At 36.6% G+C, this 15875-nt stretch overlaps 1 protein-coding gene across 13 annotated transcripts in view; it reads left to right on the top strand.

Moving 5' to 3' along the window:
* Nucleotides 1–15875, top strand: part of VPS13B (vacuolar protein sorting 13 homolog B) — a 439608-nt gene that overhangs the window by 38028 nt on the left and 385705 nt on the right. For all 13 annotated transcript variants that reach the window (XR_009742462.1, XR_009742463.1, XM_061448008.1 and 10 more), the window contains exons 3-6: nucleotides 3085–3205; nucleotides 5450–5617; nucleotides 6699–6880; nucleotides 9989–10163. Coding sequence is in view for 11 of the 13 variants with exons in the window: in XM_061448008.1 (XP_061303992.1) it covers nucleotides 3085–3205; nucleotides 5450–5617; nucleotides 6699–6880; nucleotides 9989–10163 (646 nt within the window). In the remaining 2 variants the exon portion in view is untranslated. The remainder of the gene's footprint in view (nucleotides 1–3084; nucleotides 3206–5449; nucleotides 5618–6698; nucleotides 6881–9988; nucleotides 10164–15875) is intronic.

The raw sequence follows: 15875 nt of genomic DNA, 5'->3' as shown, positions 1-15875 counted from the left end.
TCCCACCCCCAGTATAATTTTGACTTTAACTTTCAAATGTTTGTCATTTGGTGTGAGGTGGATTTATGGGAGCGCAGTAGTTTTAGTGCCTTTTGGCTGAGTGTTTCTGATGACATCACTGTGATCTAGACACAGTGTGTGACTCTAGTTGGTTCCAGTGTTAAATAGTTTCATAATTATGCTAGTTTTGGCAGTTTGCTTGGAACTTTTTCCCATCCCTTTAATGAACATGTTTTACTTCTGGGCTTATGAGGCAGCCACGTTTGAGAAATTAATAGTGTGCTCTTAAAGTTAACATTGAGCAGGAGCGTGCAGATACAGAAAGCTTTTGGATATGTATCTCCATAGGAATGTAGTTCCTGTAAGGTCATGGCCGCTGTTATCATCTTCCCGTAATAAAAGAGTACAACATTTGTTTTATAAAGTATTAGTAGCTGTGTGGAAATTGGTGTGTGTTCAGGAGCAAAAAAAAAAAAAAAGTCCGTACAGCTCTAAAACCTTTTTGATAATTGTGTAATACAAGGAGATGAATGGATGTTATCCCAGGTTAAAAAACTTATTTCAAATGTTTGGTCAGGTTGAATTCTTCTTAAATGTAGGTATGCTCTGTTACTTGATGTGGATTGATTTCTGAGATAAAATTTTGTGTTTTATTATGGCATCATCTTGGAGCATGTATGTTTTTGTTTTGGTTGCTTTTAGGTCCAACTTCTCTAAATGGTTGCAGCCATTTTCCATTGCAACAGACTTGTAGATCAGGGAAATATAGAAAGCTTATTGTATAGAACTTATTTATAGGCTAAGCTCGGAGACCTTCAAAATTAACACAGTCTAAGGGTTCTCGCCACTTTACTTTAAAACAAACCTCCTCAAAACCCAGTGTGCTAGTATGTTTTCTTAACTCTCTGAAAGTGGTAAAAGTGTAAACTGCCTTTATTTCATCTTCAAGCATTAGTTATACTCTGTATGGTTAAAGTATCACATAGATTTTGCATGAAGTTATGAGAAGATTCGTTTAATGTGGTCATGTCAGTATGAAGATAGAAAACTTACTCTTGAATCTAGTCAATACAATCAACAATTCAAAAATAGACTGCCTTGCCCGTCCTCATGCCCCCCCCCTTCTTTTCCTCATAGCCAACATAAATATTAAAAGGCAAGCGTAATGTGATCCTATCAGATCAAATCACTAAATAGTCCCACCACAGCATTCTGTGCAATCCGTAAGTGTGCTCAGGAAAGGAGGAAATGTGCTAATTGAGCTGTTTGGTCACTCTGACATCCTGAGGGTATTTTGCAAGTTCAAAACATAAATAGCAGCATGACTCATCTGAAAAAATATGTTCATGCTACATATGCACTGGTTTCCAAGAAAGAAGGTATAGTTAAAAAGATATTTCAGAAATCTTAGCTTAAAAGTCTATGATCTAAGTTTTCTCAGTAAGCTGGAGACATGAAGGGGAACTGAGCTTTCCTAATTACAAAATACACATCGAATCATAGAATCAACTAGATTAGAAAAGACCTTTAAGATCATCAACCATTACTCCAGGACTGCTAAGTCCAGCACTAAACCATGTCACTGAGGGCCTCATCTACACAGTTCTTGAGCACTTCCAGCAACAGTGATTCCACCACTTCCCTGGGAAGCCGGTTCCAGTGCCTGAAATGGTAACTCAGCCTTGTTTTAGAAGCTATCTAGGGTCTATCTTCTGTCTTCTGCAGTTTCTTCAAATAAACTCAGCTTTATTCCCTGCTCCCCTCCATGCGCCCCACTAAGATTATACTGCTCATCTTTTTTTCTTACTGAAATGATATTTCAGCTTTATCAGAGAATTACCCTTTGAGTTCTGTTTTTTTAAAGACAGACTGGAAGGAAAGAAACTGTCTGTTCAATGGTTTTTGAAGTTGTAGACTTATTTAAAATGCATCATTACATGTAACGTAACTTTTTATTTTCTTATTCTATTTTTGCATGCATAAAACTATTAAGAAGCAAGTAATGTGAGGATCCCATTTTGTAATTTCTCTGAGAGAAATATGAGAAGTATTATAAATACCAAGCAGCATGCAGGGAAACACATGATCTATCCTATACAAAAACTCAGTGCAGTTTAAGCTGTCTGCTTTTTGGTGATTACAGAATTTACAGAATATTACAGTTTCATACTGCAGTACTTGACATTTGCTCCCCAAACCCTTCTTTTGTGAACGCATTGTTGATCCTAGTAGTGCCGTGACTCAGAGAGCATTTTGTTCCTTTTCTACAACAGACTGCATCAATGGAAGAAATAGTTTGGCTTGGGCCAAAAATTGTAATTTGCTTCTTTTCTAACCTGCTTTTCTAATACAAGAATATTTGCATTACTTTTCTTGGCTCTCTTGCACTTGAGTTTTGTAGTTAAACTGTCATTCTGGAATGTAATGGGAATACTAGTGAGGTGTTTAAAACTCTGAATTCAGCTAATTAAGATTTTCTTGTGTCTGTGAATTTTACCTTGCAAGGTTCATATCATCTACTCTAATTGAGCCATGTTTCCTGCTTCTGAATTCCTTCAGGTGAATAAGCTATATATAAGCCCAAGATGAGCAGGTGTCCTCAGTTCATGTATCTTTTCTGGAGCTATCCTGAAAGTCTGCAAAAATATATTGCTTTGTGAGTCAGTTTCAATTAGCTGAAGAAGGACATGACTGACATCTTGGAACCATGTGAGGTGGTTTCATGTGTAGCTGTGTGAGCTCATAAAATTCAGTATTTTCTTGTATTTGTTTTGGTAGTCTGCAGAGCTGTGTCTCTGAAGGAATATTTCAGCAGAAATGCAGCTAAATGAGAAGTGTTCAATTGACAATAATTAAATGATTTTTTTAAAATAAAAGTGAATGTATTAATTACAATTTTTTTTTTAAAGTTGTCTAGCTAGTTTTGTAATGATTTGTGCAGTTAGACTCATGCACAGAACTGGATTGATGGAAAAATAATAACACAAGTTTAGTTTACCACAACTTCACCATGTTGTTCTCCCCATATTTATTTTCTTTTTTTTTTGTTTTTGGTTGACTCAGCTGCTTTCTTTCCTCTATCAGGAAGACCACGAAAGTTGTGGTTCCAGTTCAACAAACCGCAGCACCATGGAAAGCATGAAATCAGCAGTAAAACCACGACGAGTTCAGCAGTCAGCTTCTCCTGACCCTGATTTACCCCCAGGTAATAATTCAGAAGCTGAGCTGTATTTGAATGATGTAAAATACCTAAATTTCATTCAGGTGGCCAGAGTGTCTAAGTTAGACTAGGATGTCTTTGTTGACCTACAAATCATGTAAAGTTGAGTGAAATACTTGAATATTATCAAATAGAATCAAATTGCAGTAAAATGTGGTTAATCCTTATACCTTTCCTTCCATTTTGTTGAATAAATTTACAGAACTGATTTATAGTTGGTGGTAGATTAGAGTGAAAAATAAACTGTAGGGTTAGTGTGTTATATTTTACCCTCTGCTGCTTTGGTTCTTCTGTTTAATACTATGTTTTCTGCTGCTTATTAACTGCTCAGTGGTTCACATTAAGTCCTTTTCTTGTACGTTTTCAGACAGTTTGTTTTCACAACTATTCTTATAATAGTTTAAAGGTGTGGTTTTCTCTTTATGAGAGTAATCATTCTGAGAGATGTTTCTTTTCAAGTCCTGTATCTACTGGTAGAAGTGCTCACCACCATCCTCCCCCAACCCTCTTCCTGATGTGGAATTTGGCTCAGTTGAACTTTGGCATTTTTGTATCATGTAAATATTTCCAAGGAACTATATGTTTGATTACTGTTGTCTCTGAGTTTGTACAAAAATTTGGAGTATGAGGTGTTTTGTGCAGAAGAATGAAATTTGAGAGTACTGGAATGAATTGCAGTTTGCTTTCTTGGGGAATGTATTTCAGATGGGTTAAAGACATTAAAGTTTTTTGTGTGAGGCTTTTTTTTGTCTTTTCATAGAATTATAGAATGGTTTGGGTTGGAAGGGACCTTAAAAATTGTTTAGTTCCAACCCTCCTGCCATCGGCAGGGGCACCTTCCACTGGACCAAGTTGCTTAAAGCCCAGTCCAAGCTGGCCTTGAACACTCTTTTTACAGAAAGTTTATGCTTTGCCTTGAATCAAGAGATAATATTGAAATTTGTCATGTGGAATATAATGTACTGCAGAGCATCATCTTGCTTTGGAGGGGCTACTTGAGGAGCCATATCTGGAGGCTCTCATAAAGCTCTTGGATCCAATAATCTCTGGTTGCCTGGAATTGCAAGGTTCTTGGCATCCACAATTTGCTACCATGGACAGTGCTTCAACTCTGGCAGTTCCTTGGTCCTTGATTCTTTGGGTCTCACCTATGAGTCAGAGCCTTGCCAAAGAACTGGGTGATTATATGGCCTTCAGTGACAGTTCTTGAGTTTTGTTTCCTCAAGTTTGTTTCTGTCAGTGCTATCTATGGACTCCCCAAAAGGTGTAGTCTTAGACAATTGAAGCCTCTGAATTTAAAACTGTATCATTAACTGGCTTTTTTTTTTCAGCATAGTTACCAGACTAGATCTCTATGGAATGTATTGAATGTATTTTTAGATAGAAGTGAGTAATGTTACAAATTTTAAAACATGGAAATTTCTAGTTTTATTTTTTTTCCCAGCAGAAATGAGTTAGCTCCATAGTTACATTCAATATACATAAAAGACATGAATATGTGCAGTATTTAATTTCTTTACCATGTTGGTAAAATATGAGTGTTTACTGCATGCTGGGAATTCACAGACGAGGTCATTTTTCCAATCACATTATGGCTGTAAAAATGTAAATGGATTTCTTCCCAACAGGCATCAGCGCAGGTCCTTACTATTTGGGTTGTTGACAGCAATTGATTTTGTTATGTGTCACAGGGGTCTCACTGAGCATGATGTGGCTATATTAGCTTTTAGAATGAAAAATGTACTAGGCATATTAATGTTTAGTTAACTTCTAAAACAAATAGGTGTAGTACACGTATACTTGAAATGTAACCTAGGAAATGCTGTTCATTTTTCCAAACCTATGTCTAAATGTCTTTCAAGTAAAAACATTACTGTCATTAAAATTCTTTGTGTACAACAATCCGTAGTTTTCCTTTTTCTTAATTAGTTTGAAAGTTGATTCTTGCCACCAAAAATCTATTTTTTATTCTAGAGCGTATTCCTAGTAGTTACACTTTTTTCCCTATAGTTTATTACATTTCCAGGATTCTGATTGACTTAACTGCTCTGAATGTTTAAAGAGTTCTGAGTCCTGTGATTTTTGGATAAATAAAGGCTAGTGATACTTAGTTTGTTTTAATTTTGATTTTGAAAGAAAAAGTACAAGTTGGAAAAAACAATTTTGGTAATAAATGAATTTGGCATCATGTCTTCCTTATAACTCCTAAGAATTTGTTTCATTTTATAGGTTATGTTCAGAGTCTGATCAGGCGTGTTGTAAACAATGTCAACATTGTGATCAACAATCTAATATTAAAGTATGTGGAAGATGATATTGTTCTCTCAGTGAATATTACTTCTGCAGAATGCTATACAGTGGATGAGTTTTGGGATCGAGCATTTATGGATATCTCTGGTGAGTGGATGTGTTTTGGTTTTAGGTATCACTGTAGAGGCATTCAAATTCATATCAAAATCAAATCAAATAAAAATGGCTCTTTGTCAGAAGATACTTCCTGCCTGTTTTAATTTCTTCTCAGTTTTTCCCTTGTCCTTCATTTTGAAGAGTCAATTAAAATTATATTGATTATTATCTGTAAGCACAAACATCCTTCAGTTTTATGCTTGCTGCTGTTAGTGAGTGCTTAGGGAATCTATTTCTATTTTTGTGAATGAGCAGTAGTATCTTAAGGCATTTCATTACAAATCTTTGTGAGATCTTAAAACTCTCTGTCTAGAGAGGTAGTAAAATGTGCTACACTGTAGTGAGCGTGGCATACCACTGCAGGATGTGCTTCATCTTGCTTCGTATTTTCAGGGAAAAAAAGCCCCAAATGACAACTTTTTTATTTTTGTTTTGGTCTTCAGTGTCTAAATGTCTCAATCTTTGAATTACCAGTGTTTGCACCTAAGTCCAGGTGTTCTTACTGACATCTGTAGAGGTGGAATTTGGGCACAGTAAGAGTACTCCAAGATCACACAGAAGATCTCTGTTAGAATGGAGAATTTACGTGATGGTTTCCTGACCACTGGACACATTTCTTTGTTCTGGCTAGAATTATCTAATACGACAAAATTATAAAATACGTTTCATGTTATGATTGCTGCAATAGCTTTTGTTTGCTTTGAAAGATTCGAAGGAAAACTTTTTGGGAAAATCTGCAAGATTCTTTCTTGGAGGATAATGAGAATAATATTTATTTGTCTTATGCTTGCACATGAAGCAGTACTCTTATTTTATAAATAGATCTAAGGTACAGTGAAGGGATGTAAATTTGAATTGGGTGTAACTAATTTGTCCTCACTTTCAAGTATTCAGCTGAAGAAGTCTGTGACAGGTTAAATTATTCTCTTTAGTCACATAAGCAAGTACTTAGCTCATGATTTAAATAATGGCCACCCATCCATTTTGTATTGCTTTATTCTAGATAAGAACATGTAGCCTAACTTATTTTTCTTATGCGTTATGTTTTTTAAACTATATACTTCTTTTAAAGCCACTGATCTGGTACTGAGGAAGATGATCAACTTTTCTGACTGCACAGTATGTCTTGATAAGAGAAATGCTAGTGGTAAAATTGAATTTTACCAGGAACCTCTGCTGTACAAATGTTCCTTCAGGACTCGTCTGCATTTTACTTACGATAACCTCAACTCCAAAATGCCATCTATTATTAAAGTAGGTATCCAAAATTTTATTTTGCTGCTTGCTTATGAAGTTTTCAGGGTTTTTCGAAATATACTTCGGGATTTAAAGTAAAATGAAAAGCTAATGCTGGTGGGTTTTGTTAATGAGATTTCATGATTGTGTTTTGTTCTTATAATGCAATTAGTCTGTGCACAGAAACAGCATGTAAAGAGGGAAGTAATGCTCTCTACTATGTTCTGTTTTTCCTGAAGTTTTAAAAAAGAAAACATAATAATTGTAAGGGAAAAAGCGACGTCTACAGATAATCTGTTAAAAAAAAAAAGCCCAACATGCCTGCGATGAGATGGAAATGATTTTCTACTTATGTTGTTCTTTCAAATGTAGCTTAAACTTTCATAAATAACAAGAAACTTCAGCGTATTAACGCTAAGAAGTGAACCATGTGAAGTGGATTAGCAAGCCAAGCTCAGTTCCCAGTGAGCAGGGGTGCAATATTACTTGTGGACACCTGACATGAGGTGATGTTTGCTTTTTGCAGTGCAGAAGCGAAACCCTGGGTTGGTGGAGAGACTAAAATACCTTTCCCTCCTACATTTCTTTTTCTGCTCTGAGCAGTCTTACATGTAAGATTCCTCTTCCCTTCCTCCTTCCCTTCATTTCCCCCTTTCTCGATGAATGCTGGTAGTGCCCATTTAATTAGTTGAGAACTCTTCTAAATTAAGGCACAGTATACTAGGCTTTTCCTGTTTTAATAAAAGGTAAGCTTCAGGTGTATGCACTGCAAAATAGTCAATTTTGAGATAACTTTTGATGGACATTTCTCAAGAATATGATGTGAAAGTGTCACTCTTTCAGTTGGGATACTGCATTTGTTTGGCTCATGGTTTAGGAACTCCTAGGCTGTTGTGAACTTAAGGTTGGGAGCTAATTAGGAATCATGTCCAATTTGGAGAATGCCCCTGTTTCTTGTATGTGCTGCACAGCTGTATGCCTCTGATTACTTTGGGCAAATTTGGAAATTTGTGGATATGATAGTGACCATATGAGTCTTTATCCAGATAATAATTGTCACAAAATGCTGGATACTTCTTTTTTTTTTTTTTTTTTTTGGCTCAGGGTAACTGATAATAGTTTGGAACATGTCCTTATTCCAAGTTTTATAAACAAAAAGTTATGTATTCATAGAATCATAGAATAGTTAGGGTTGGAAAGGACCTTAAGATCATCACGTTCCACCCCCCCTGCCATGGGCAGGGACACCTCACACTAAACCATATCACCCAAGGCCTCGTCCAGCCTGGCCTTGAACACTGCCAGGGATGGAACATTCACAACCTCCCTGGGCAACCCATTCCAGTGCCTCACCACCCTAACGGGAAAGAATTTCCTCCTTATATCCAATCTAAACTTCTCCTGTTTAAGTTTTAACCCGTTATCCCTTGTCCTATCACTACAGTCCCTAATGAAGAGTCCCTCCCCAGCATCCCTATAGCCCCCTTTCAGATATTCTAAGGCTGCTATGAGGTCTCCATGCAGCCTTCTCTTCTCCAGGCTGAACAGCCCCAACTTTCTCAGCCTGTCTTCATACAGGAGGTGCTCCAGCCCCCTGATCATCCTCGTGGCCCTCCTCTGGACTTGTTCCAACAGTTCCATGTCCTTTTTATGTTGAGGACACCAGAACTGCACACAATACTCCAAGTGAGGTCTCACAAGAGCAGAGTAGAGGGGCAGGATCACCTCCTTCGACCTGCTGGTCACGCTCCTTTTGATGCAGCCCAGGATACGGTTGGCTTTCTGGGCTGCAAGCACACACTGCCTGCTCATGTTCATTTTCTCATCAACCAGCACCCCCAAGTTCTTCTTCTCAGGGCTGCTCTGAATCTCTTCTTTGCCCAACCTGTAGCTGTGCCTGGGATTGCTCTGACCAGGTGTAGGACCTATGGAATATCTCTGAACTCCAGTGATAATAACGAATCATCATAGGACTGTCTATAGTTTACTAGTTACGGTCTTTATGTTCTGTGGTGACAGTATGGTTACTGCATATCGACAGTGAATCTTAATGTTAAAAAGCCTGATTTTTAAATTAACCATATAGTTCTGTTAGTTTTGGAGACATAATCTGTACCTGGCTAAGTCCTATATGCCAGTTTTGCAGAGCAAAAGTTTATGATCAAATTATAAACCTCTGACAGCACACATTAATGGAAATACTGACACAGTCTTCCATATAGTTTAAAATGATACTGTTGTAAAAATGACGATTATTGTTTTTTCATTATTACTTAATTTTTTCAGTGGATACTGGACTAAAATAAAAAACATACTAGAGTACTCTCAGGCAGTAGTAATTTAATTAAGTTTGTATTAAGCTTTTCTAGTTATCTTTGTTTGTGGTCATTTATTGCCCCTGCCCCTTTGTAAGGCATATTTCAGCTGGTTCAAAGCCGTCTTTTGCTTCTCCCCCTCCACCCATCTAAACTCTTAGGTATTTTCATTTTCTACATAGTTTACTTACTTTTAAATCTTTTTTTAATGTTTTTTCTTTCTCTCACCTTCTTTTTTTTTTGCTTTTTCAAGAAGATACTGTTTCTGAACATATTCAGAGATGTGCTTAATTGAAACATTTAGATATGTGATGAGAGATTAATATTTAAGTGAATTAATATTTGTTTATAATGATCCAAAGAATAATGGTCCAAAGGTGAAGAAAGAAAAGATGGGAAAGAATCAAAATGAAGGACTTTGTATATTAAAACCAGTGTATTTAAGTTTTCTTTTAGCACGCAAAGACTTTTATGAAACTCTGTAACAAAAATGAAAGTTTAATCAGATGTTCTTATGTGACTTATGATTTAGAAATTTCTTCAACAACAATTGTAAACAAACAACCAAAACATTTATATATATATGCGCAAATGTATTACATCTGACATTTCAGCCTGCAGATCGCTTCTGCAGCAGCCCAAAGAGCATATACTTTTGACAATTATTGTTTGCAGCCCTTTGCCTTGTGTTGTATTGCAGATTTTGTTTTTAGAAATTAGAATGCTCATACAAAATGAATATGATTTAAAAGTTGGCCGTAATAATGACAGAGCTTTGTTATTATTTGCTTTGCTCTCTTTCATTTTATAGATTCACACATTAGTTGAAAGTTTGAAACTTTCAATCTCTGATCAGCAGCTTCCTATGTTCATACGTATAATGCAACTTGGGATTGCTCTTTATTATGGAGAAATAGGCAACTTCAAAGATGGGGAAAGCGAAGATTTGATTAGCCACACTAAAGATATGTTGGGAAATATCACAGGTAAATATACTTTTACATTTTAAAAAGAAATGTTAAAAACATTAATTTCTTTGCTTTTTACAAGTATAAATTGCAAGGCTAGTCATTGCAAAGTGTCTTGGCAATCTGTAGTTTGTTAGAGGCAGTTCATTGTGCTGGGTAAGTATGAAGTGCTCTAATATATTTATGTTCTATTCTGAAAAGTATTCTGATGGTCCTGACTAAACTAAGGTTCGATGTTATCCAAGACCACTGTTTTAGGAGTTGTGACACAGTAGGGTGCTTTGGGTTTATCTGTCACTACCATGCAACAGTGATGCTCTTGCTATGTGGAACTGAGCAAATAAGATGTCTGTAAACAGTTTTTGTATTTTCTGTAAGGCTCAAATAGCTTTCTGCACTGGAAACTATTTGCCTTACAAGAAATGTGGAGTTTGTTACCCAAGACATATGATTAGAAGTACTTAATATTCTTATTTGGGTTCATTTTTGAACAACTGTGAACATGACTTCCTAGTTTTTAATAAAATAGTAATCTAACAAAGAAATAGTATCATGTAACTTACACTGATGTACACACGAGTTGTCAGGCTAAGGTTGCAGTGATGATAACTACCAAGGAGGAAATCTGTAATTTCCTATGCAATTTTTGTTCAACTACATTGTGCTCAAAAATTGTCATTGAGTTTAATTATATGCTCATATATATTTGACAGAACAGCCTCCTCCAGAACACAAGATGACAATGTTTAGTTGCGAAGCTAGAGAACTGTAGAAACAGTTCAATTCTGGCTTTTCTGCAAAATGTTTTGCCACATAGAGGCTAAAACTGATACCATTTGTGCATTCATACCATATGTAGGCATACATACACACACATAAATAAAACTTCTAAATACCTAATTATTTACCCCCCCTTGTTCAGTGCAGTTAAGCAGGAGTGCCAGATTGACATTAATCAGGTTACCCATGCCATCAGTTTGTGACCTTCTTTTTTCTTCTGACTTCATATTATGTCTGTGTCCGAGAAGGAAAACCCCTCACTTTCTTAGCACTTCATGGTGCCTTTCTTATCCAATTTTCCAACCACAGATTTGAGCTTTTCTGAAGAAACTTTGAATGTGCTACTATTCTCTGAAAAGAAAAAGAAAAAAGTGATCAAGTCCAATACTAAATGACAAGTGTTATCTGCTGAGCTACTTTAGCTACAGTTTTTTTTTTGCAAGAGTAACACTTCATGAAATCCAAGACTAATTCTACTGGAATCGTGCCTAAATTTAATAATGTACAGACCTCCGTCATAGATTGTGTTCTTATAACTCTTTGAAAGAGTTCTGGAGATTCATTAAGCAGTTTTACCCAGTATTTATTCGTAAGCAGTCCCCACCCTTCCAGTTTAAATAATTTACTGGGTTCAGTTATCACAACTTCTTAGTCTTTTGGACAGAACTTACATTTATTATGTTGCTGTTGACATAATAAAATCAGTCACCTATACACGTCTAAGAATATTCCAGCCGCAGTTGGCTTATTCTTGTATACCCCAATGTAATACCAAGGCCTAGAGATTTTTCAGCAGGGTAGCCTGTGTCGTGAACATGTATTTTGCTACCTGAAAAAGTCTGCTCACATTCTGTTTAAGCTGAAAGCATTCAAAATACACAGATAAAATCACAGGTCAGAAATACAGGTAGAAACTCACTTTAATGTGGTCTAAAAATTCACTTAATACTGTATGCACACTGGACAATGCTCCTGCTCAGGGCTGGACAGGGCTTTTTTTTCTGATGGGCAGAGGGCTACCTGAATTGTGGACCTGGATATCTGTCCTGCTAATGCAAAGGAGGAAATCGATGTATTTCAAAGCAGAGTGATAGAAAAGTGAGAAGGGTTTGGACAACGGCCTGTGGGAGAACCAGTGGTTGCATTTGTGGTAGGATTGGATTTGAGAATAAGCTTTTGCTTTGTGGTGGAAAATTTGCTAATGTAACTAGACGTGTAAACAGTTTTGGCATGAAAGAGGACAAGAAGCCAGGATGCAAGGGTGAGACTGGAATTTAGTTGTATAGAGCTGTTGAGGTTGATGATCTGAGGCTGAAATACTAGAGCTGGTTAAGTAAAGAATGATCTGAAATGACTGAAGAACAGAAAAAGCTCAAGCAGAAATTTAGCACTTGTTGGGTGCACAACAGTGGACTAGAAATGGAAAGTTGCATTGCTGAGGGAGGGATGCAGGGCAGCTGGACAGACAGGTGAGGTGGGTCTGCATGATGATGTTAAGAGATGCTGAATAGGAAGCTTGGGACAGATAAGAGAAGCTGGAATCATGAGCAGTATGAGCTACTGAGCTTCTGAGAGTGGTTTTAAGAGTTTCTGGTGCTACCTACTCTGAATATTTGCCTTAAGAATCTGTATTGTGGAAGTTTAGGGTTTGTTTTTTTTATTTTCTTTCATGAAATGGAATCCATGGCAGATGTGATTCCAGCATATGAAGTGTATTTTTCAGGTGTAAAATGGCAATAATAACAGTAACTTTCCATCCCAAAGGAATGTTACGGTATTTTCTAATATTTGTAAAGCACACTGACCTTATCATGATCTTTATTCTCAAAAAGCTAAGTGAAAGTAAAGTAGGCCTTTGAATGCGAGTAGTTAACACTTCTACAGCAGGAAACAGAATAAAATGTTGCATAGATCCTATGAAACTCATTTTTTAATGGGCTGAGTTGCTCCTTATTGAAAACTGTGGTTGGAACAGTAGTGTGAGGAATTTTTTGGATACCAATGGAACAGAAAGCAGGTCATGAGAATGAGTTTACTATATTGTCAGCTTTGGGCTGAATATGAGATTTGAGTTGACTGAGAAAACCAGGTACAAGTAATTTGTTACACTGAGAAATTCTAGGTGAGCGTTAGTTGTTGAAGGAATTGATTCTGCCGTATTCTAATAGGACAAAAATGGAAGAACTGAAATAGATTTATTTATCAATACTTGATGAGGAAAAGCAGCTGCGCCCTGTGTTAAAGGGTTTGGGTGGGGGAGTGGAGAAACATAGTGGAGAAAATGACCCCTAGTTTGACTGAAATGATGTCAGGAAAAAAGGTCATGTGTGCAGTTACATTTTCCTGTGTGTTTTTCTCATCCCTGCGCTTTCTGTCAGTCTTCTCATAAGGGTTAGAAATGGACATATACAAGATGATCTTTGTACCAGGCTATATAATATTATTTCAGCTTTTTATGTTTTCCTGTGTTTTGTGGGGTAAATGACCTGTGCAGTAAACCCCTATAATCTTTTTCTACCTCCATTATTGGAGGTTTTTTTTTGCCTATATATTTTGGTATCCTTCAGGAACAGTAGGTATACTTGCAATTTGTATTTCAACAGACTGAAGATTCAGCGTAGACAGACACCTCTGGAATGGGCTTTTTGGAGTCAATCCGTTGTGCAGCTGTCTGATAGTGTGACAGTAACTAACTTTGTTGTAGGCATCTATAATAATGGATTGTAACTGGTTGCTGAGATCCCATTAAAACATTAATGCTTCTTGAATAGAGACCCCTCAAAATCTGACTAAATCTTTGAAATATAGGAGTCACACGTTGGCCTTTAGTTTTTACTTATAAGAGCTTAAGTATCAAGACAGTTTTCCTGCTGTTGATTTTAAAAGTGGTTTCATGTAGATGGCAGAATGGAAGCAACTTTTTTTTGTTAGTGCTTCCGATGAGCAAAGTGTATTTCCAGTTGATCTGCTTGAACTTGTATGAGATATAAAAAAAACACTTTTTGGTTTTGCATTGTCAGATAACTAACATCTTCCTCTCCCTATTTGGTATCTACACTTACATATCACTTTAATATTAACTGCCTAGTTATTTGTACCTCAAATCAGTGGCACTTGCCCTTTTGTTGTGATATTTCGCGTTATTTAGTCTCCTTTGCCATTAAAATAGAAAATCCATCTCCTACCTCTTGTCCTGGCTCTGGTGTTTTAAAATCACTGCCACTTGTTTTGTGTGTCACCATTAAGTAACTCATACATCTGCTCTGAATTTTATTGAGGTTGGGATATCATTTAAGTAATTGGAATTTTAAAGTAATTGATTAGCACCACCAAGTAATTTCATGGGGAGTACTTTATTAGTGTTATTCCAGCACTTCAAAATTGTTGTGGCATCATTATTTATTGGTAGTTTCAATTTACAGTAAGACAAGGCAAGTAGACTAGGAGCAGAAGCTTGGGGAAGTTTGTTTAACTAGATGGAGATACATACCATGAGAAAGCAGATTCTCTGGAGTTGAACCTGAAGGTTTTTTATAATATTACATTCTCATTCCATATCGAGTGGACTGTGCAACTTGGTAGTAGAAGGGAGTTATGATTTCTTCCCTGGATTTACGGTTGTCTGTAAGGTGGGAGTGTATTCTAGTGTAGTAGGACCCAGAGGTTTGAGTTTAAGGAAGATTATGTTGTCAATGGAGAAATAAGAAATCTTGAAGTTTTAACTGTTTTGCAGTACTGGTACCTTGGCTACGAATCACTGTAGTGGGTTGTTGTCTACAAAATAAGTGTGATACCTCTTAAATGTATCAGTATACAGTCACTTGAGCGTGTGACTTTGTAATTTGTGCTACAATTATGATGGCATCAGATTTTCAACTAGAAAGTGTTGGATGTACATTTGCTTTTAAAAGGAGATACAGAATGCCTTTCAGACTAGAGCTTGGTGCATAAGATTTTAGTTTCTGCTGGTGTTCGTATTATTTCCTCCCTGTATCATAAATACATGCAAAGGAAAGTCATACAGGAAATATTTATTACCCTGAAAGCATATGTGGTGTTATATTTGTGATTCTCCAAGGACAGGTCATGCTGCAAGGACAGATTTAAGGGCTATTGCATTCTCAAGGTCAGCACCAAAGCATTTGTTATCAGTCAGATAACTCTTGCTCCTTCTAAATGTCTCTCTCTTTTCTTTTTTTTTTAAATATGATTTATCCCTTTTTTTTTTTGTATTCATGATTAATTATAGTGTCCTAGCTGTGAGTTTGCAGTCACTTCTTTAATTTATAACAGCTAAAATATGGATGAGGAAATGAATTTAATATCTACATTACTTAGGGATACAAGAATGAACATCTACAGCTGTGTTCTTGAAGTACTTACCAAGTTTCATTTAGGCAGTTTCATGGTTGATTCAACCGGATGAAAATGCCTTGTATTGCCAGCAGGGATGGTGACGTATTCCCTCCCTCTTCCCCTAGTGCCAGCTCTTGTATTTAGGTAGCTACAGTCTTAGCTGGATCAGCCTTACCTGGTTGCAAACTAACACAGTCAGTATTACTTTGAAGTATTTAGAGGATTTTGTGGGTTGCTCACTAGACTGATGTGTGTTTGTTCCAAAGTTGGACTGTTTAATACATAGTGTTTGTAGTAGTTTCAATTTAGTGATGGAAGATAGGTGTATCTTCCTCTTTTTCTGTCTTCTTTCTCATGGTATATAGATACCTCCACTGTAGTCTAGCTGCGCTTGTGTGTTCTTATATTGGCTTCCAAAATACTAAATAATGTTATAAACCAAACTATTATTTGGCATCTTTTACTTTTGTCTCTGTGTGTACACATCCTGCAGCAAGAGGTATGCTAAGTGATGGCTGAATGTTACGCATGACCCAGGTCCTACACCTCCACTTTTTTTTTCCCTCTCTTTTGGCAGACCTTCTACCATTTCTT

This window comes from Pezoporus flaviventris, unplaced genomic scaffold (assembly GCF_033815535.1).
Source record: "Pezoporus flaviventris isolate CSIRO_AGI_PZ_B2104156 unplaced genomic scaffold, CSIRO_AGI_Pfla_v1 ptg000007l, whole genome shotgun sequence".
Taxonomy (NCBI): Eukaryota; Metazoa; Chordata; class Aves; order Psittaciformes; family Psittacidae; genus Pezoporus; species Pezoporus flaviventris.
This window is presented reverse-complemented; position numbering and strand designations above follow the sequence as displayed.